Source organism: Hibiscus syriacus, unplaced genomic scaffold (assembly GCF_006381635.1).
Source record: "Hibiscus syriacus cultivar Baekdansim isolate YM2019G1 unplaced genomic scaffold, ASM638163v2 tig00110505_pilon, whole genome shotgun sequence".
Classification (NCBI taxonomy): Eukaryota; Viridiplantae; Streptophyta; class Magnoliopsida; order Malvales; family Malvaceae; genus Hibiscus; species Hibiscus syriacus.
Genome location: NW_024062765.1, coordinates 2,256,864 through 2,280,458, shown reverse-complemented (window position 1 = coordinate 2,280,458; position 23,595 = coordinate 2,256,864). Strand labels below are relative to the sequence as shown.

Below are 23,595 nucleotides of genomic sequence, written 5' to 3'. Positions count from 1 at the left end.
AAATGTTCAGTTAATTCGTGTTCGTTTATTTATTTTTGAAAATCTGTGTATTCGTTTGTTTAATGATTATTGTAAGCTAAAAATGGTAAAATTACATATATAGTATTTAAATTCTTTAAGCTTCATGTTTAAACTCTAAATTCATCATGTATTCAATTTAGTCTCTTATTCACCAATATTTAAAATATAAAAAATAAAAAGTAAACGAGTCTATAAACGAGTCATTAAATGAGATTGATCATGAACATAAATGAATGAGTCCATAAACGCGATAAACATGCTCTTAAATAAACTTATAAACGAATATTCGTGAACATAAACGAATCAAACATACTTATGTTCGTGTTCATTCGTTTATTAAATTAATATAAAAAATTTATTCATACTCTTTTATTTAGCTTAACAAACAAAAGTTATAAATTTATGAATAGTTGGCCAAATACTTTGTTGATTCACGCCCAGTTGTTTCACTATCCTCGTGGAGAATTAGGACTAAACAAATGTAATCTCCCACTCATTGATCTCACTACTCATAAATAGGTCTAGATTTAAATCTTCCCTCACCAGTTTTATAGGCATTTGCCTAAATGGTGATAAGCTATTTACAAAATTCAAATGATCTTAACCCCCATTCAAGATATGGCGGTGTACTACAACATTCTCATGGAAGAACAAGAAGAAAGAAAATTACAGTCTATCATCATGTCGGAATTTGATTCAAAAGCTCAACAACCTCTTTCATGGCGGGCCTTTCTTTCGACCCCTCGCTACTACACATACAAGCGATTCTAAAATACTCTTTAACCTCATCTTCGATTAATCCATCCCTGTGGATCTTTTCATATACCATTTCTATTTCTCGGTTTAGATCCCCATTCGCCGAGCCCACTCCACTAGCCCTATAGCTTTCCCCTCCAACTTCACCGGCCAACTGGGCCGGTTTTGGGTGGCGATCTCGATCATCAATATCCCGAAGCTATAAACATCAGCTACAACCGTCGCCGCCGTGTTCCCCTCACGGTACTCCGGCGGCATGTAACCCATCGTTCCGGCGACCTGCGTGGAAACGTGTGAGCGGGACTCTTGGATTTGCCGTGCTAAACCGAAATCAGAAATATGGGCATTGAAATTTTGATCTAACAAGACATTGCTGGCCTTAATATCTCTATGGATGATGGGCGTATCGAGTCCGTGCAAATAAGCCAGGCCATTAGCTATCCCACGAACTATCTTCTTCCTCGTATGCCAATTAAGTAACCCGTCGACCGAGTTTTCTTGACCTTCATCGTACATCAATTGGTCAAGACTCCCTCTCTCGATGAACTCATAAATCAAAACCCGATCGAGACCCGACGAGCAAAACCCGAGGATCTTAACGATGTTGTCGTGACGAAGCTTACCTAGTGTTTCCATCTCAGCTCGGAACTCTCGGAGGCCCTGAAAGGCATTGGGGTCGAGCTTTTTAATCGCTACGGTGACTCCGTTGGAGAGGGTAGCTTTGTAGACGTATCCGAAGCTGCCTTCGCCGATGATGAGATCGGAGGAGAAGTTTTTGGTGGCGGCGGCGAGTTCCTCCATGTCGAGATGGGTGAGGGAGGGGTCGAAGGCGGCGCTGTCGCATGCGGAGAGGGCGGCGGGGTTAGGGGTGGGTCGGGTTCGGTATAAGGAGCGGGTTTGAGGAGGATCAGGGCGGCTGGGTTTTTTGGTTGAACTGCAAATTAGTATGATGCAAATTAAGATTGAACATACTAAAAGGAAGCTTAAAATTGCTGAAACAACCAGGGTAATAACTTGATCCATTGAGGATAAAAAAACCCAAAATTCTAATTAAAAAAAAAAGAAAATTAATTAGATTAAAAGAAGAAGAAGAAGGGGGAGGAGGAAGCAGAGAGTGAATAAGAAGGCAGCCAATAGAAAATGGTGGGAAACGTCAATGGTAGCAGAGTCGTGGAAAGGACGAGTCAACGAAGGAGAAGGAAGGGATACAGTGTGGGTGATTTTAGCCTTAGCAGATTAAAGCTTAAAGCCTTCTTTAACCTTTAATACTACTTTTTTTTTTGTTCACTCAAATCTTGATTTGACTACATTTTGATTGGATTTTCTTTTTTAGAAAACTGAATTTAATTATTACATTTCTTTTATATGTTTTTTTAGCATTTTCTGAAATTTTTATAATTTAAAGATTATTTTAAAATTTTGTGATATTTTTAGAAAACCAATTTATTTATTTCTAAAATTTATAGATTTGAGAAGTAATTGCATCAAATTATTCTAACTATATTCATGCACATACACACCTTCAACAAGCTAGCATTAGGTCTTGTTTACGTAGTAGATAGGATTAAAATTTGGCTCATGAAACTTGTTAAATATATACTTGGGGAAAGAAGATTCATGAGGGTTGTGTATAAATATTGACTGTTAACTAATGAAGAAACTTAGAAAGAATAACAAAGAAAAGAGTAATCAACTACAAATGTATTGACGATCTCAAGTACACAAGTTAAGCAATTATTTAAAGTCTCCGAAGAGATAGCAAGAGAGAGGATCTAGTTGTAGCAAAGTTGGTTACAACTGATTACAACCAATTATCTCTTAACCTTTTACACTTAACTACTTAACCGAATATGGTTTAACATTCACCCTGCTTCTTACAAACTTCTTTAAGCTCAAAAACACAACTTGTTTGTGAACAATTCAAACTTGATCAAAGGAAGAGGTTTTGTTAGGATATCTGCAACTTGACTATTAGTTGGAACATAGTTGATTTGAACTTCATGTGATGCAACATTTTCTCGCATAAAGTGTAAGTCTAGCTTGATATGCTTGCTTTCTGCATGCAATATGAGGTCTGCAGCCATAGCTACTGCACTGGTATTATCACATCACACCTTAGGTTTTTCAGGCAGTGCAATCTTCATTTCATGCAGCACAGCCTTTATCCATACAACTTTAGAAGTGGCATATGCAAGACTCCTGTACTCAGCTTCTGCAATGGATCTGGATACTACACGTTGTTTTATCGAGAACCATGCCAGCATATGGTTTCCATTGTAAACATAGTACCCAAAAATTGATCTTCTGTCATCAACATCTCCACCCCAATCAGAGTCCGAGAAAGCATTAAGCACTACCAGTTTTTGTGCTTGAGCTGAAAACCAAAGCCCAATTTCTAGTGTTCCTCATAAATACCTTTAGATACGCTTGACAACAAGCCAATGTACCTCAGTGGGCTATTGCAAAAACTGTGCAGCTTTGTTAACTGCAAACGAAATATCTGGCCTCGTATGATAAATATACTTCAGTGCCCTAACTACACTCCTATACTGTTGTGGATTGCTTAGCACTTCCCCATCATTCTTACTAAGCTTGGTTGTCATTGCCATGGGAGTGGAGAGTGAATTCACATCCATCATTTGATTCTTTTGCAGCAACTCAGTGACAAATTTCTTTTGACTAAGAAATAAGCCACTATATGAACTTGCACCTCTATACCAAGAAAATACTTAAGCTGCCCAAGATCCTTTAAAGAGAACTTCTCATGCAATGCATGAATTATTTGGTCAATTTCCAGCTGGGAACTCCCTGTGATGAGAATGTCATCCATATACACAACCATGTATACCACTTCATGTTCCTCTTGGCGATAAACAATGAAGAATATACCCTTGAAGAATTGAACCCCAAGCCAAGCAAGAATTCTCTTAACTTAAGAAATCAGTTCCTTAGAGCTTGCCTTAACCCATACAATGCCTTTTTTAACTTGCACACCAAGGCAACTTCATCAGTGGATTGTTCTTCAAAGCCATGAATATGTTGCATGTAGACATCCTCACTTAAGTCACCTTTTAGAAAGGCATTATTCAATTCACTTGCCTTATTTTCCATTGACATGAAACAACTAATGAGATCAATATGTTTACTGTAAAAAACTAAACCACATGACTAAATGTATCCAAAAAATCATAACCTGGTATATGAGAGTACCACTTGGAAACCAGTCTAACTTTCAACCTTTCTACTGATCCATCAGCATTCTTCTTCACCTTGAAGAGCCATTTGCAACCAATGACTTTTCTATCAGCTGTAAGCTCCACAATATCCCATGTGTTATTATTGAGAAGTGCATTGTATTCAGCCATAACAACCATCCTCTAGTCATCATCTTTGAGTGCAACTTGAATATCTCCAGGCACATCTTTGCATTGAATGGAGAAAATTTTTGGCTTAAAGATCCCATGCTTGCTTCGAGTTATCATAGTATGAGTATTGCTCATTCTAGTACCTTGAGCATTTTCTTGATTTTGAATTTGCTCACTAGAAGCAGACTGTTCAGGATCAGAAAAAGCATAACCAACAGATTCATGACCATGAGAAGCACATCAGCCTCACTAGTAGATTCAAGATCAGGAGAACTAAAAGCATTACCAGGTACATTATTTGTTGTTTGCTCTACAGATTGCACATTTGGTTCATTGCATGTGGTTGTAGGTTGACCAATATTATTTGCCTTTAGCATTTGATCAGTATTGACACTTGATCTTTGCACAGACCTAACATGCTTGTGTTGACTGAAAACAACTGGTATGACTCTCGATCGAACCACCTCATTAGCACCTCTACTATGGGATGTTGTTTTGTGAGAAAAGGGAAAAACATTTTCATTATATACCACACTCCTTGATACATAGATCCTGCCATTGTCATTCATGCACTGATAACCATGATGCATTGGAGAATAGCTCAGGAAGACACATGCCTTGGATCGAAAATCCAACTTATGTGTATTGAACACCCTGAGATAAGGAAAACACTGATATCCAAATATTTTGAAAAACTATAGCCAGGAGACTTACCATACAACTTTTGATAAGGGTAGATATTACCAAGGATATTGGTGGGCATCTTGTTGATAAGATACACTACACTGAGAACTGCATTAGACCAGAATGTTAAAGGCATTGATGTTTGTTCTAGTAAAGCTAAAGCAATTTTCTACTATATGTCTGTGTTTTCTTTCCACTACCCCATTTTGTTGTGAAGTATGTGGACATGATTTCCTGAGCTTAACACCAAGTCAATGTGAGACAGCTTCCAGAATCGAAACTTTCCTCCATTGTCTTTTTGTAATGCAAGAATAGTTGTCTTAAATTGATTTGAAACTAAAACAACAAACATTTTGAAGGAAACAACAACCTCACTTTTATTTCTTAACAGATATACCCAACTATTCCTTGAATACAAATCTATAAAACTCATAAAATATCTAAAACCACTAGAAACAATATGAGCATAACCCCATACATCAACTTCTAACTCAAATGGTTGTTTATACACGGTTTGTGATACATAAAAAGGCTGAACTTTACTTTTTCCGATCTGACAGACTGCACATACTTCAGTTCTGTCTACATTTAGTCTTTTATTAAGAGTTGTCATCACCACATCAGCTGCAGGATGACCTAACCTTTTATGCTACAACCAATACTCATTGGTATCTTTAATGACAGTGTTGTGAACTGATGTTGTTTCTTGCAGAGCTTGGCAATCAAAACTATACAGTCCTCCATCAAGCTTTCTTTCCACCAGCACGACTCATGTTCTTTTATCCTTAACATAACAAACACTTGCATGAAACTCAAAATAAACCTAATTATCTTGAGTAAATTTTGAAACTGACAAGAGATTCTTATTAATTTTTGGAACATATAACATCTGATCAAGCAAAATATCTCTAGAGGCAGTTTTTAAAACGTTTCTACCAATATGAGTAATTGAAACAGTGTAACCATCTCCTAGATGAACGTACCACTGCCAGTGTAAGCTTGTTTGTTTGAGATAGTAGAGGTGGTACCAGTCACATGATGCGTGGCTCATGAATCAGAGAACCATTTAGCATAGGTCAAAGGACCATTACCCATTAATGCATTAACTTGTACATTACCACTTAGCTCGATGACAGATGAATCTTCATCTCCTGCACTTGCACTTACAAAAGGACTGTAATGACAGTCAGATGTATGAGGAAAGCATGAACAAACGTTTGTCTGTATTTCATTAGTCGAGGAACTTTGTTGAGCAGTTACACCTTTAAAGTTTTGATCAAACCTATGCCAGCACCTGTCAACTAGATGACCTATCTTCCCACAAAGTTGACACTGCTGCTTAGGCCTCCCCTTATACTTGTTACATGCAATATTGTTAGGTTTAGAAGCCCCACGATTCTTGTAGTGCTGAGCATCAGAGACCTGATTGGTACTATAGCGTGTGAAATTTACCCCTATTGGAAACCTCGATGAGTCATCAAGACGTGACTCAACATCAATAAGATCCGATAACACATTGTCGAGGGCAAATGGCTCTTTGCTTGTAGTGATCACAGCAACAGTTGGCTCATATTCAACTGGTAGACCATTAAGAATGATGGCGATGTGATCAATATCCGAAATAGGGCTACTACACGTGCCTAAAAGATCACATATTTCTTTAATAACCATGGTGTAGTCTCTCATAGAGTGAGAGCCTTTCTTCATTGACCTAAGGTGACAATACAAGGCCATAATTTTTTTAGTAGACAGCTTGGAGTACAACATGGTGATAGCATTCCAGACTGCATCTGTGGATTCAACACCAATTAACTGAGGTAGAATGTTGGTACTGACAGTAGAAAGAAGCCAAGAAGCCAAAGAGTTATCTTGCTTGACATAACGCAAATAAGCTGGATTGATAACCTGCTCACCAGCATCGTTAAGAACCAGCTTCACCGGAACCACCATGGATTCATCAAGAAAGCCTTCAAGTCCAAGCCCTCAGATCGTGAGAATCACTTGCTGCTTCCATAAGAGAGAGTTCGAATCTATTAAGCACACATTGATTCTTTTATTAGCAAAAGTATGCGAGCTAACATCTGTAAACTGCTCATCCTCAGCTATTTCTGACATCGACACACCTTGAACCATGATTAATCTCAAAGAAACAAGAGAACTGAGACCCAATAGTCAAGAAAGAAGAGAGAAATAAAAGAAAGAGAAACACACAGCGAAACTGTTTCAAGATCTAATGGCGAATGATACTGTAACACCCCTAACTCATATTCGACCCGAATACAAGTCCGAGATGTCATATTGACTTTTCAAACTTTGATTCTTAAAGAAAAAACCCCGTGAATTTAAAACTTTCATTAAAACACAATACTTTAATTTACATAAAAGAGACTACTTAATACAAAATCGATCAGAGCATTCATAATTAACCACTTATTACATACCAACACTCTATACACAACAAAATACCTACTTTGTCAATTACTTCTGATCTGATTTCTTAGTAATGTTGATGTCCGTGCCACTTCTATTCTGAATCTTCTTATTTCTTGGTACCTACGTGTAAATCACTTACACGCTAAGTCATAGACTTAGTGAGGCAATAAATGAATATGCAACAATATCTTCATGAATATGCATTCTTACCATTTCCTTCATGACATTTCAATATGTATGTATCTATTACACAATAACATATATAATCATATCATGCATGTACGAAACTTACCTTCTTGTACCACTTTCACTTTACTTTGTATTTCAATTGCCCATGTATATTATTGAGAATAGAGGTATGTGAGTACATGGAGGTTGTGCACTAATGCTGTCACCACAGCTCGTATCAATTCCCTTATGGGGCACCGAACCTTAGTTCAGTATTCATCCCGAAAGACTGTCATATATGTCCCGTAGGACCACTACATCCCGAAGGACTATTATACCCTCGACTCTTGGCATGCCAATTACACCTATAGCTCTCATATCGTATACTATGGGCATTATTCTTATATTTCATATGTTCATGTACTCATGTCATTTCCCTTGTGATCATGTAGCTCATGTCACTTACTTCATGTCATGTTCTCACATCACATATCATATCACATGTGTATTTGAATCTATTCATATATATACATCATTTATCCAATCACATGAACATATATATGTCTTATGCATGTATTATAATAATTATCATGTATGCATGGTCACAACTATTGTACTATGAAAATCAATATAGGGATTAGACTTATCACAAGTCTTATTCCATTATACTATACATGTAGTATGCACTCACCTTAGCTTTGCTTTGATTCGATTCTAATCCTTTGATCGTTCCAGAATAAGCTTACTTTTAATATCTACATAATCACACATGGATCTATATCAGTATTATAGCTAATATACTCTAATGGTTCACTCTTTAGATTAAGATAAATGTCAATTTCCTCTTTTAATGAAGGTATGCATCGATGCACTACTTGTGCATCGGTGCATAAAATGCATTCGATGTTTTATTATTAATAGAATGCATCGATGCATGCCTTATGCATCGATGCACTAATTGCATTCGATATCTTTATTTGAAAAGAGTGCATCGATGCACTACCTGTGCATCAATACACCTTCAAACAATTTCTGGGTTTTAACCTTGATGAATCGATGCACTATGAATATGCATCGATGCACTCTGCCCAGAATCCTCTTTTTGAACCCGAAAATTCATTCATTTTGGATTAAATCCTTCATGTTTAATTCCCTTTTTCATTCTTAACTCTAGTACACATCCTTAAACCAATTTATACTCATTTATTTCATCTTAAACCTCCAAATCCTATCATTCATATGTAATTCAAGAATTACATCAATAATTCAACATGTTTGAATTCCACTTTTAACACTTCGTATATCTTAACTAGATTGATGACAAGTCAAATTTAACTTTCAATTCTAGTTATGAACTCTATTTCAAGATTTCATTTAAGAACTTCAAATCTTAAATCTCTCTTAACTCTATCATCCTTTGATGTTAAGATAACTTAAGCTTTCCTTAAGCTTAGTTATCATCAAATAATCAAAAACCAATCTTAAATTTAACAAGAAACTCAATAATCAGAAATCTTACCTTTGCTTTGGTTCACACGCACAAGGAAGAAAGAAGAAGAAGAGAACTCTGGAAGCATTGGGTGTTTTCTCCCCTTCCACCCATGTGTATCCTTATATAAATATACTTATCATTTTTTTAATTATTTTTCCTTGCAATTACTCTATTGTCCTTCCATTCCTTATTCCTTTCAATTTCATCATACACAATAATTTACATGTAAATCTTTATACTATTCATTCATTTTATTTTAACCACCAAATTCTGAGACTTTACAATTTAGTCACTAACCCGGTATTGAGGATGTTACAACTCCCCCCCTTAAGAAAATTCGTCCTCGAATTTTCATTATGCAAAGAGGTAGGGTACTTAATCCTCATGTCCTCTTCACGTTCCAATGTTGCTTCCTCTACTTTGTGATTCATCCACAAGACTTTAACCAATGGAATAGTCTTGTTCCTTAGTTGCTTGACTTCGTGACCTAATATTTGAACAGGTTCTTCCTCATAAGTTAAATATGGTCGAACTTCAATTTCTTCTATAGTCACAATGTGGGATAGATTAGATCAATATTTCCTAAGCATTGAGACATGAAAGACATTGTGTATCTTTTTCATTTCAAGTGGCAAAATTAGCTGATATGCTACTGGTCCTACTCTCTTAGTAATCTCGTAAGGTCAAATGAACTGAGGACTCAACTTTCCTTTCCGTCCAAACCTCAATACTTTCTTCCACGGAGACACTTTCAAGAACACTTTTTCTCCGACTTGAAATTCAATCTCTTTTCTTTTTAAATTAGCATACGATTTCTGTCTATCAGCTGCAACTTTCAAATTATTCAGAATTACTTGAACTTTTTCTTCCGTATTCTGAATCAACTCAGGACCAATAACTTCTCGATCCTTAAGTTCATACCAGTTCAAGGGCGTTCGACATCTTCTTCCGTATAGAGCTTCATAGGGAGCCATTTTGATGCTTGAATGATAACTATTGTTGTACGCAAATTCAGCAAGTGGTAAATACCTTTCCCACGATCATTTGAATTCAATGACACAAGCTCTTAGCATATCCTCCAGAATTTGAATAGTTCGCTCGGATTGACCATCGGTTTGAGGATGAAATGATGTACTGAAGTTCAACCGAGTTCCCAATGCTCCATGTAATGACTTCAAAAACCGTGATGTGAATCTAGGATCTCGATCAGAAACTATGAAAATAGGTACACCATGCAAATGTATAATCTCTCTAATATACAGTTCCGCATACTTATCTATGGAGAAATCAGTTCGTACCGGAATAAAATGGGCTGACTTAGTCAATATATCTATGATCACCCAGATTGAATCCTTTTTGTTCGGAGTTAAAGGCAACCCCGTCACAAAATCCATCGTTATGTTTTCCCATTTCCGTTGAGGAATTAAAATTGGTTGTAACAATCCTGACGGAACCTGATGCTCAGCTTTGACTTGTTGACAAGTCAAACACTTTGATACAAATTTCGTAATGTCTTTTGTAACATCCTATGTAACGGGTTAGTGACTAAATTGTAAAAATTCAGAATTTGGTGATTAAAGTAGAATAATTATATAGTTTAAAAATAATTGTTAGTAAATGTGAAATGAATTTAAGGACAAAATGGTCATTTCAAGGAAAAATAATAATTAAAAATTTTATGGGGTTATATTATAACCCACGTGGGGCTTGAGTAGGAAACAAATGTTTCCAGATTTCTCTCTTCTCTTCTTCCAAACGTGAAGACCCAAGTATAAGGTAAGAATATGAACCTTGGTAGTTTCTTTGATTTTTAGCTTGGAAATTGAAGTTTGGATGTTATATAAGCTAAAGGAAAGCTTATATGGCATTAAGACAACAAGATAAGTGTTTTAGAGATAGATTTGGAAAATGAGTTTTTAGATGAAATTTTGATATTGATGAGTTTTTGAAGTTTGAACAAGATTTTTGACTTGTCAATAAGTTAATTAAGAAGTATGAAGTGATAGAATTAAAATTAGAACAAGTTGGAATTTGAGTAAGATTCTTAAATTCTATATGGATGATTAGTTTTTTTAGTTTTAGAGGTATTGAATGGATAATAATTAGTTTAAGTAAGTGTATGAAAGCTAAGAGTATTAAAGGGAGTGAAATATGAATGTTTGAGCTGAAATGAGATGATTTTCGAGCTCAAAATAGGATTTCTGGGCTAGGGGAATCGGTACCCATTCAAGGGGAATCGATACCCCCTCAACGTATATGAATTTCCAGAATGCTAGAGGGGAATCGATACCCCTAGGGGGGAACCGATTCCCCCATATAAAAAAAAGAGAAAGACTAAACTATTAATTCCTTAAATTGGTAGGCTATTAAAGATTAATTTCAAGACATAGACATCTGATAATCATCTTGAAAATTATGTTTATGTAGATACTGAGCCTACACGAGTTCGGGAACAATCTACAAGTAGGATCGATCGAGGAAAAGACAAAGAAATATAGGTGAGTGCATATGCATAGCATAATTATAGAAATATACTCAATTCTAGACTTGTGATAAGTCTAGATGTTATATCTTGGTACATGAGCATATTCTGTATTATGAGACATGACATGAGTTCATATAAAAATGCATTATATGACATGAATACGCGGGAAAAGTTATGAGCTATGTGAAAAGGTAAGAATTTACATGTCTACGCGATATAGACTACGTGAAATGTAAAATCCCATGTTATGTAGATGAGAACTATAGGTATAGTTGGCATGCCAAGGGTAGAGGGTCTACGCGGTCCTTCGGGACAATATTCTACGCGGTCCTTCGGGACAATATTCTACGCGGTCCTTCGGGATATATATATATATATTCTTTGGAACATGTGTGAAGTCTGGTGAGACACATATGTGATCCCTAGCATATGTATATGATTCTTAAGGAATTCTATGTGGTCCTTATGGACATTATTATATGGCACAACGGTGCAATTCTACGCGGCACTTCGGTGCATTTATACGAGCTGTGGTGACAGCATAGTGCACAACCTCACATTACTCAGATACCTTAGGTTCTCAATATGATATCATGGGCCAATAAACTTATTAATACAAATTCATGAATGTTAAAGTAATATGCTTACAGGTATGGATATTGATGATGTAGACTACATTGATTAAGTACATGCTTCCATCTCATTTCATATGATTATGACATTTTCATTACATTGCCTTGTTATTATTATTACATTGCCTCACTAAGTCGATGACTTAGCGTGTGAGTGTTTCACACGTAGGATCCGAGAAAGTAGACGAGACAGGTGAAGTAGCTTGACAGCATTACTCCTGCAACCACCAGATCAGAAGCAACTTAATCAGTAGGTCATTTTGTTATGTAAATGGCAAATTGGCATGTAATTAAAGGGTTAAGTTGTGTATGCTCTGAATATTTTGGTAAACTTATATTACAATATGTATATTATCGTATTTTCTTAATATAAGTTCAAATATTTTGCTATTATTGGTTAAGAGTTATGTTTTAAAAGTCAATGTAATATCTCTGACTCATATCCGGGTCGGGTACGGGTTGGGGGTGTTACATCTTTCTTCATTCCCGGCCATCAATATCGACTCTTGAGATCCATATACATTTTGTTTCCTCCCGGATGCATTGTCAATGGACTACAATGAGCTTCCGTTAATAAATCATTCTTTAATTCATCATCACCCGAAATTACCAATCTTTCTCTATAATACAAGTTCTCAGCAGACTTAATCTCATAATCCGTACCCTCTCCATTCTTTATCTGTTGTATCTTCTTTAAACACTTTCCATCTTTAGCTTGCAATTCTTTAATTCGATCTAGCCATGCTGGCTTGACAGTCAGTTCTGCACAGATTTCACCATCTTCTCTTAACGATAATCTAGCATCAAGATCTCGCAAAGCTGCAAACGTCTTTATACTCAAGGCATCAACTACCACATTTGCCTTTCCGGGATGAAAATCAATCACAACATCATAATCCTTGAGAAATTCCACCCAACTTCTTTGTCTTAAATTCAACTCTTTCTGAGTCATCCTGTATGGTGCCATTGCAATGGGCGCTGTTCCCGGTATTATCTCAATCTGGAATTCTACCTCTCTGTCCGGAGGTAAACCTGGCAACTCTGCAGGAAATACATCGGGAAATTCTCTGACTATAGGAATTCCTTCAATCCCTTTCTCTTTGGTTCTAACATCCAGCACATTAGCAATGAACCCTTAACATCCTTGTAGCAATAACTTCTTCGCCGACATTACTGAAATTTCATTTCCCAATGGATTCCATCATTCACTAAATACCACCACATCTACCCCTTCTGGACTTCTCAACGTTACTCTTTTCAACCTACAATCGACATTAGCGTAATAACGATATAACCAATCCATTCTCAATATTACTTCAAATTCGTCGAAAGGTAATTTCATCAGATTAGCAGGGAATTCAATTCCCTGAATGACTCACCATATTTACCCGAGCACTGTGTTCTAACGGATTCGTCACTATCATCTCATTGCTAGTAGTTTCTAACAGAATGTTCAATTCTCCCACTAAATTACTTGTAATGTATGAATATGTAGACCCCGTATCAATCAATACAATAACACCTTTGTCAAACAATAGAAAGGTACCTGTTATAATATCTGAGTCATCACAATCCTCATTGGTCTTGAGGTTGTACACTCGAGCAGTGGAGTGTATCTCCTGTTGAGCAGAGGAATCCGATTGACTTCTTCCTCTGCCTCTACCTCTTCCTCTCTGGCCTGCAGAAATAGATCTTTCTGGATGTGTAGATTCACTGGTTAACATTGGACAATCCCGAACAAAATGCCCAGCGTCCTCACATCTAAAGCAGACTCTAGAAATCATCCGGCATATCCCTGAATGATTCTTTCCACAATGTGGGCATTGTCTGGCTTGACTCTGATTAGATCTCCCAGCTCCAGATCCCACTGACTGAGTTTGTCTACCTCTCATCTGATTTGATCCTCTAGCGGAGGATGCCACTGGCTCTGATCTAACTTAGGGTCAAAAACCAGCATCTCTATCCCTTTTTAATGGTGCGAAACTCGAAGAAGCACCCGTTCTTTTGGCTGTCTGAGCTCTCGAATTTTCAAACCTTTCGTTATGAGCTCTTTCCAGAGCCTTAGCACGGTTGACTACCTCTTGAAACGAGGATAAATTCAAGACAATTAACATTTCCTTCAACCGAGGACGTAACCCCTCTACAAACCACTCACAAGTATCATTCTCTGTAGGAACTAGCTCGGCAGCAAAGCAGCTCAACTTATTGAATTCACACTCGTACTCATATACAGTGTGATTCCATTACTTCAGATTTATGAACTCTTGCTTCATTTGACGAACAAATTGATCTCCGATGTACTTATGCTTGAATTCTTCTAAAAGCAATGACCAAGTTACTTGGGCGTTAGACATCCTCAATGTAACATTGATCCACCAGATCCTTGCTTTTCCTCTCAATAAGGAAATTACTCCATCCAGCTTCTCAACATCACAACAATGAAGTCCCGTAAGCATGACCTTCACGTCATTAAGCCAAAGGTCCGCAGTAACAGAACCTTCATCGGCTTCCCCTCTAAACTCTGGAGCTCCTAATCCCTTCAACTCTTTCACAACATTCATTTTTGGAGTTGAAGTAACAGGAGGTTGGAAACGCGTCAATACCGCGTCTAACGTTCTAAAGAATATATCTTGATCATTTACAGGCATTCCAGAGGATGTCTGTTATTCACTCTGCCTGGCCAGGGCAGGTGAATTACTGCTTTCAGCGGGTCTATCATCTCCCGCTTCATTCCTAGAACTACCTCATCCGGACATCTATAAAAATACAACCATATAGTTCTATTAGCAAAATAACATACTTACTATCCCATCAGATCAGAAGTTTCCACTATTTTGTTGGTATGTATACATTATCAAACACTCTAGACTCCGGTTTATACCGAGAATCGACTAAACCGTAGCTCTGATACCATTAAATGTAACACCCCTAACTCATATTCGACCCAAATACAAGTCTGAGATGTTCAATTGACTTTTCAAACTTTGATTCTTAAAGAAAAAACCCCGGGAATTTAAAACTTTCATTAAAACACAATACTTTAATTTACATAAAAGAGACCACTTAATACAAAATCGATCAGAACATTCGTAATTAACCACTTATTACATACCAACACTCTATACACAACAAAATACCTACTTTGTCAATTACTTCTGATCTGATTTATTAGTAATGTTGCTGTCCGTGTCACTTCTATTCTGAATCTTCTTATTTCTTGGTACCTACGTGTAAATCACTTACACGTTAAGTCATAGACATAGTGAGGCAATAAATGAATATGTAACAATATCTTCATGAATATGCATTCTTACCATTTCCTTCATGACATTTCAATATGCATGTATCTATTACACAATAACATATATAATCATATCATGCATGTACGAAACTTACCTTATTGTACCACTTTCACTTTACTTTGTATTTCAATTGCCCATGTATATTATTGAGAATAGAGGTATGTGAGTACATGGAGGTTGTGCACTAATACTGTCACCACAGCTCGTATCAATTCCCTCATGGGGCACCGAACCTTAGTTCATTATTCGTCCCGAAGGACTGTCATATATATCCCGTAGGAATACTACATCCCGAAGGACTACGTCCCGAATGACTATTATACCCTCAAATCTTGGCATGCCAATTACACCTATAACTCTCATATCGTATACTATGGGCATTATTCTTATATTTCATATGTTCATGTACTCATTTCATTTCTCTTGTGATCATGTAGCTCATGTCACTACTTCATGTCATGTTCTCACATCACATCACATATCATATCACATGTATATTTGAATCTATTCATATATATACATCATTTATCCAATCACATGAACATATATATGTCTTATGCATGTATTACAATAATTATCATGTATGCATGTTCACAACTATTGTACTATGAAAATCAATATAGGGATTAGACTTATCACAAGTCTTATTCCATTATACTATACATATAGTATGCAATCACCTTAGCTTTGCTTTGATTCGATTCTAATCCTTTGATCGTTCCAGAATAAGCTTACTTTTAATATCTATAATCACACATGGATCTATGTCAATATTATAACTAATATACTCTAATGGTTCACTCTTTAGATTAAGATAAATGCCAATTTCCTCTTTTAATGAAGGTATGCATCGATGCACTACTTGTGCATCGGTGCATAAAATGCATTCGATGTTTTATTATTATTGTAATGCATCGATGCATGCCTTATGCATCGATGCACTAATTGCATTCGATCTCTTTATTTTAAAAGAATGCATCGATGCACTACCTGTGCATCGATACACCTTCAAACAATTTCTGGGTTTTAACCTTGATGAATCGATGCACTATGAATATGCATCGATGCACTCTGCCCAGAATCCTCTTTTTGAACCCGAAAATTCATTCATTTTGGATTAAATCCTTCATGTTTAATTCCCTTTTTCATTCTTACTCTAGTATACATCCTTAAACCAATTTATACTCATTTCATCTTAAACCTCCAAATCCTATCTTTCATATGTAATTCAAGAATTACATCAATAATTCAACATGTTTGAATTCCACTTTTAACACTTCGTATATCTTAACTAGATTGATGACAAGTCAAATTTAACTTTCAATTCTAGTTATGAACTCTATTCCAAGATTTCATTTAAGAACTTCAAATCTTAAATCTCTCCTAACTCCATCATCCTTTGATGTTAAGATAAGTTAAGCTTTCCTTAAGCTTAGTTATCATCAAATAATCAAAAACCAATCTTAAATTTAACAAGAAACTCAATAATCATAAATCTTACCTCTACTTTGGTTCACACGCACAAGGAAGAAAGAAGAAGAAAAGAACTTTGGAAGCCTTGTGTGTTTTCTCCCCTTCCACCCACGTGTATCCTTATATAGATATACTTATCCTTTCTTTAATTATTTTTCCTTGCAATTACTCTATTGTCCTTCCATTCCTTATTCCTCTCAATTACATCCTACACAATAATTTACATGTAAATCTTTATACTATTCATTCATTTTATTTTAACCACCAAATTCTGAGACTTTACAATTTAGTCACTAACCCGGTATTGAGGATGTTACAGATACAATGTTAACTATGGAAGAAACTTAGAAAGAATAGCAAAGAAAAGAGTAATCAACTACAAATGTATTGACGATCTTAAGTACACAAGTTAAGCAACTATTTAAAGTCTCCAAAGAGACATCAAGAGAAAGGATCTAGTTGTTACAAAGTTGGTTACAACCAATTAACCTCTTAACCTTTTACACTTAACTACTTAACCGAATATGGTTTAACACTGACCATGTTCTAACATATTATCATTGTTCTCATAGTTAAGACTTTTTGGTGGGTGAAAAATAATGAGGGATTTTACAACCTTGCTTGACTGTATTATTAGGCCGCCACTTATGGGGATGCACCCATGCTTTAATCTCATCTCGAATCTCCGGTGGTAATTCATCAACCACCAATAGATCAATTTCATCAATTTTGTAACTCCATGCTTCTCTTCTTCCATCACCCTTCTCTTACTGTAACTGCTACCACTACTATTCACTGGCTGCTCATTTCCCACTTTTTCTGTTCTGCAAGGTTACGATCTTTTGACTCGAAACCTGCACCCAAGTTTTAAAAATTCAGAGAACTAAATGATTGGTAATTATATAAACCCTAAAAGTGGAGTCTCAAGATTTACCAATGGTCAGTCAGGTATCACTGCCTTCGATAGTTTTCTTGAGCTCTTGGTACAAAGAGGAGCCGAAGGGGTTGGGATTGTAACTCTTAAAAAGTTCTAAAATTGAATGAATTCCCTGTCAAGTGACAACATGTTGACGGAAGCTAAGACTGTCTCCAGAATACGAGAATGAACAAATTTGAATATTATATATCAACGATTAATGTGAAACTGAAAAGCCGTCTAATAACACCTTCAAGACATTAAACCCGTTTTCTCAATCAAAGCAAAACAGATCGTGATAAGTATTCTCAGGATAGCAGTGTAGAACATTAAGTAGCAAAAATACAGGAAGAGATAAATGAAAGTTCATAATTTGAACCTTGTCTTTCAATCTTTTTCCTTTTCGCTCCTTGTATTCTAACTTAAACTGACCTTCATCCTTAGTTATATCTCTTTGTTGTTTATTCTGGTTCTGTTCCAAGCACCCTTCATTTCCTCAATAAACACAATTACAAAATCAGAACTAGGAAGGGCAGTTACGGAGCCAATGGAAACAACAAGTACCAGAAGATATCACCTAAGAGTAAGGATGGTGAACTATCCTGGGCGAACCCATCTTACATCTTTGATGGAGAGCTAGGTAGATCCTGCAGACAGAATAAACTTGTAATCTGATACGTTTATAACCAGAAACATAAGAATAAAAAGATATCGAAGTGCAAGAAGGGAGGGTGGGTAAGCATGCGTTGTCAGATATTCAAAATAGTGTTCAAGCATAGGTCTTGTACTCATCACAAGGGGAGCGCACAATTTTCGATGGGCGGTTGGAAAGAAAATGGGTTTTTCAAAATTAGTGGCAGTTGACTTATGTGCAGAGGAGACAGTTCTGGGTGATGTTCAGGGACAATAGAGAAGGTTGGGGGCTGGTATAGAAGAGAGAGAATGGGTGGTTAACAGGGTTGAGGTCTCCTTGGGGCATGATAATGCTGACCATGTTAATGGGCTTAATGGTACTATGGGTAGGGAAGAAGATAATGAGCCCGTTCAGGGAAGTCCAAATTCAAATAGGGGTGGTTACAAGCCTGATGAGTTAGTTAATAATAGGGGGAATGTAGAGATCCTCAGAAGACTGTTTTGGAGGGTTCAAAGATGGATTTTGCAGCAGTTCAATTTGGATCTAATGGGGTACAAGTTAGTAAAGTTCCTACAAGGAGGTGTTATTCTTCCCCTCTAACAAATCGTGTTTGGTCTCATAGTGCTGATACCATCTTCTGTGATAGAGTTTATAGCAAATCTAATAAGAAGAATAAGAGAGGTGAATCGGAGAAGGGTTTCTCAGCAGTTGAATTTTCAATGGATAAAGACGAAATGGAATTAACTTGGCAGGTCAGTCAAATGTTAGGTGTTAACTTTAAGGGGGGAAAGAAGGATTTTGCTGAGAAGTTTTCGGAGTCCAATTCGGCTAGGAGGGAGAGCGGTGGGTATTGACCCTTAGTTGATTGAAGGTTTTTAACTATTTTTTATGGGTCGAGTATCTTATGTCACTTGGAATATTAGGGGTTTAGGTAGGAAGAAAAAGGCTAGGGCAGTGAGGAAGATAGTTGTAGATAAGAAACCATCGTTTCTTTTTCTGCAAGAAACGAAATTGGAGGTGGTTAATATAGGTACGAGGAGGAAGTTGGGGGGTAAATATCTAGGTGGGATGGTGGAGTCTTCAACAGTGGGAGCATAAGGGGGATTGTATACTCTTTGGGATGAGGACTGGTTTTTACCTCAGTTGGTGAAGATTTCTCCAAGGTTTATAGCGTTGAAGGGTATAGTAAATGACAAACAAGAGTTGTGATGTTTTATTAATGTCTACGGGCCTTCTGTTGAAGTTGATAAATAGGCTTTTTTTGAGGAGTTAACCTGTTTTATTTCTACATTGGGATTCCCATTATGTGTTGCTGGAGATTTTAATGCTCATTTATCACAGGAAGAGAAGTTGGGAAAATATATGAATGAAAATTCAATTGCGTGGTTCAGGGAATTTCTGTTTCAAGCAAGTCTGATGGATCTGTCTTTGGTGGGAGGGAGTTTCAATTGGGGTAATAATAGGGAAGACCCTACGTTCGTGAGGCTGGATAGGTTTCTTGTTTCGGACGACTTTTTAGGATTATTCCCGGATGTTGTTCAGTTGTTATTACCTAAATCAATTTCAGACCATAATGCTATGGCTTTGGAATCCAGTAAGTTAAATTGGGGTCCTAAACCCTTCAGACTGTTTAATTATATCATGGAGGAGGAGAGATTCAAGGAAACAGTGGAAAAGAAAATTTCTGAAGTTAAGAGTAGGAAGGGGCTGAGCATTGAGCAGATACTTAGAGAAACAAAGATGAAAATCAGGAATTGGTCTAATGAAAGAAGAATGCAACTACAAAGATTGATAGACAACAAAGAGAGGCTATTCTCGAATCAAGAAATTCAACTACAACAAAGGAATTCATTCGTTTCTATGGTGGATATTGCAAAAGAAAAAAGTGAATTATGGTCATTGTATAAAAAAGAAGAATTAGTTTGGTTCCAAAAATCAAGGGCACAGTGGATTATGGATGGATATCGAAATTTAAGATATTTTCATCAATGTGCTACAAATAGAGGGAGGATTAATGCTCTTAATTCTTTGGATACGAGTGGTAATTTGATTGAGGAGCCGAGGAAGATAAAAGCTGTTGTTTTTTTATTTATTTCAAGAACGCTTATAATGCCATTGCGACGGTTGAATTTGAGAAGCTGGAATTGAATTTCAATAGGCTCTCGGACGATCAAGTTGTACATTTGGAGGAGAATTTTTCGGAGGGGGAAGTTTGGGAGGCAATAGAGTCTTCGGATAGTAACAAAGCTCCGAGTTCGGATGGATTGGATATGGGATTTTTCAAGAAATTTTGGCCGGTATTGAAAGGAGATACCCATAAGTTTTTCGAGGATTTTTATGATGGAAAGAAGTTAGGGAAAGGTGTCAATCATTCTTTCATTACTTTAATTCTGAAAAAGCAGAATCCGATTGGTATTGAGGATTACAGACCAATCAGTTTAGTAGGGGGTCTTTACAAAATACTGTCTAAATTTCTGTCTAGTACGCTAAGGCTGTGCATAGGAGGGCTAATTGGTCAATCTCAGTTTGCTTTCATCCCGGGAAGACAGATTTGTGACTGCTCCTAAATTGCTAATGAAGCCATTGATTTTTGGAGGAGGAAAGAAAGGGAAGGTCTCGTCTTTAAAGTGGATTTTAAGAGGGCTTATGACACTGTTGATTGGAATTTTTTAATTCAAATTATGGAGTGTATGGGGTTTAACAGAAGATGGAGGTCGTGGATTTATAATTGCTTAAGTTTAACTTCTATTTCAGTTCTTGTTAATGGTTCTCCTACTGAAAGTTTTAAAACATCTAAGGGGCTGAGACAAGGGTGTTCTTTATGCTCCTATTTAATCTAGTAGGCGAATTTTTGAATCTGTTGTTGTCTAAAGCAACAGGGTTGGGGTTGTTCAAGGGTTTTCAAATAGGTTCTGATAATGTTTCTTTAATGCTGACTCGCTTACAATTTGCAGATGACTTGATTATTTTTTGCAAAGCATCTAAAGGACAATTGGCAAATTTGAAGAGGGTTCTAGTTGTTTTTGAGATGTGCACAGGGCTACAGCTGAATTTAGTGAATAGCAGAATTTTTGGTATCAATTTACAAGATCAGATTATTGGGGAGTGGGCAAAATCTATTGGTTGCTTAAGAGACTCCTTTTCGACAGAATATTTGGGATTACCATTGGGAGCAAAGAGAAATTCTATTTAATTATGGGATCCGATTATGAATAAATTCTATCAGAAATTGGCAGGCTGTAAATTATCTACTCTATCCATAGCAGGTAGGACAGTTTTGATAAAATCTGTCCTGAATGCACTCCCTAATTATTATATGTCACTTTTCAAATTGCCAGTGGTTGTGAGGAAGAAACTGAAATCTATTATGGCCAACTTTTTGTGGGGTTCTTCGGCTGAGAAGAAGAGGTTTCACTGGGTTAATTGGAATACTATTTGCAAAAATAAAGAGCTGGGGGAATTGGGAATTTCGGATCTGAAGCTAAGAAATAGAGCTTTATTGGGCAAATGGGTATGAAAGTTTGGTTCAGAGAAGGATTCTTGGTGGAAGACAATGATATGTTCCAAGTATAATGTGGGGATGAGTTCTATTGTTCTAGATGATAATCTGCCCTCTAATGTGTCTTGGATTTGGAAAGGTGTTGTTAATAACTTTCGGACTAATGATTATTTTGAGTTATGCTTTCGGAATAATCTTGTGCTTCAGGTGGGAAAAGGAGATTCAATTACATTTTGGCATGATTCATTGATTTCTAACTATTCTTTGAAGAGTATGTTTCCAAGAATCTTTGCACCTAAGGAAGGGGTTGTGGCTGATTTTGGGTGTATGTCTAATGGGAAGTTGACGTGGGATTTACAACTTAGGAGGAACTTAATGGATAGTGAGTTTGAACATTGGATGGAAATGATGGTATTGTTGGATAATTTTCAACCTCTGTTGAAGGGTGGAGACTGTTTGGCGTGGAAAGGTAGTGGGGATGATGTGTTCTCGGTTCAATCTTGCTCTAGATTGGTGTCAAGTTTATCAGACTCAGATAATTCATGGTTGGAGATTGTGTGGAGGGGTTTAGTTACACCAAAAGTGGAGATTTTCCTTTGGCAAATTATTAATCAGAAGCTGGATGTCAAAACTATTTTAATGAGTAGGGAAGTCAAAATTATCGATTCCCCCTATGTGTGTTCTGTGGTGTGGAACCAGAATCGGTCAGTCATTTATTTTTTTTGTGCGTCCAGGTTTGGCAGATTTGGGTCAAAATCCTCCGTCTGTGGAAAATTATCTCAGTTCTTCCTAATAATCCGAAGGGCTTCTTACTTTCATGGGTGCAGTTAAGACCTAACTCGGGTATTTGGAGATTTATTCCATGAGCTATTTTGTGGTCTGTCTGGTTGTGTAGGAACCAGATTGTTTTCGAGAAAGGCAAGTTCGATAAAGCTAATTTGTTTTTCTTGGTGAGGTATAGGGTGGCATCATGGTTTTTAGCTAAAAACAAGGATGTGTCTATCCAAGTGGACAACCTTGTGGGAGATATTTCTTTGGCGGATTTTCATAAGTCCCCCTCCAACTTTCGATTGTCAAGATTAAAATGGTGTCCTCCTCCTACAGGGTATTTTAAGATGAATGTTGATGGGGCTGTTAACTTTGATTGGAGAAGAAGTGGTATTGGTGGAGTTCTTAAAGATGCTGATAAAAACAAGTTGGTTTCCTTCTCTAGAGCATTAGGACCTTGTTCTCCTATTCTTGCTGAGATTTTTGCTATTAAAGTGGGGTTAGCAATGTTTTTTGAGTCAGTTTGGAGGGATAAAGGTATTCTGATTTTGGAAAGTGACTCATTCCTTGCTGTGAATTGGATCAATAGCCCGGAAATTTGTTCGGTTCACCTTGTTGATTTGATCTCAGAAATTCAGAAGACAATTGTTCAGTCTAATATTATTATTAAGCATATCAGTAGATGTATTAATGTGGAAGTTGATTGTCTAGCTAAGTCAGGAATTGGTTAGAGAGTGAGGAGTTTGTTGTTTTGAGTAGTGGTTATGGTGTTTTATTTTGGTTATGTTTCTATGTTAGGTAATTTTATGTAATGGTTGGTAATCTTATGTAATTATGGGTTATTAATATATTAAGGCACTCTTTTCCTCCTTCCTTTATTTGTCTCTTTACAAGAGACAACTATGAGGGAGGTTTTTAATGAGGCCTTCTATTCCTATAAAAAAAGATAGTGTTTACTGTAAACAGG

The 23,595-nt window shown here is 36.7% G+C and overlaps 1 protein-coding gene and 1 pseudogene across 1 annotated transcript; one reads left to right on the top strand and one right to left on the bottom strand.

Annotated features, from left to right (window-relative positions):
• Positions 1-523: 523 nt before the first annotated feature.
• LOC120130066 lies at positions 524-1,828 on the bottom strand (annotated as a pseudogene).
• Positions 1,829-18,742: 16,914 nt separating this feature from the next.
• Positions 18,743-23,359, top strand: LOC120130004. The gene is made up of 8 exons (XM_039147367.1): positions 18,743-18,918; positions 19,008-19,113; positions 19,703-20,224; positions 20,461-20,914; positions 21,316-21,483; positions 21,598-21,872; positions 22,068-22,564; positions 22,756-23,359. Exons 1-8 carry the CDS (start codon positions 18,743-18,745, stop codon positions 23,357-23,359), a joined length of 2,802 nt encoding a protein of 933 aa, XP_039003298.1.
• Positions 23,360-23,595: the final 236 nt, after the last annotated feature.

What these genes read in the sequence shown, in the direction of transcription:
- LOC120130004 (XM_039147367.1), top strand. Translation starts at nt 18,743, where the DNA reads ATGGGTAGGGAAGAAGATAATGAGCCCGTTCAGGGAAGTCCAAATTCA. An exon ending in CATCCCGGGAAGACAGATTT is followed by an intron (nt 20,915 to 21,315) that starts GTGACTGCTCCT and finishes TACAATTTGCAG; the next exon opens with ATGACTTGATTATTTTTTGC. An exon ending in GAGCTTTATTGGGCAAATGG is followed by an intron (nt 21,873 to 22,067) that starts GTATGAAAGTTT and finishes CTTGTGCTTCAG; the next exon opens with GTGGGAAAAGGAGATTCAAT.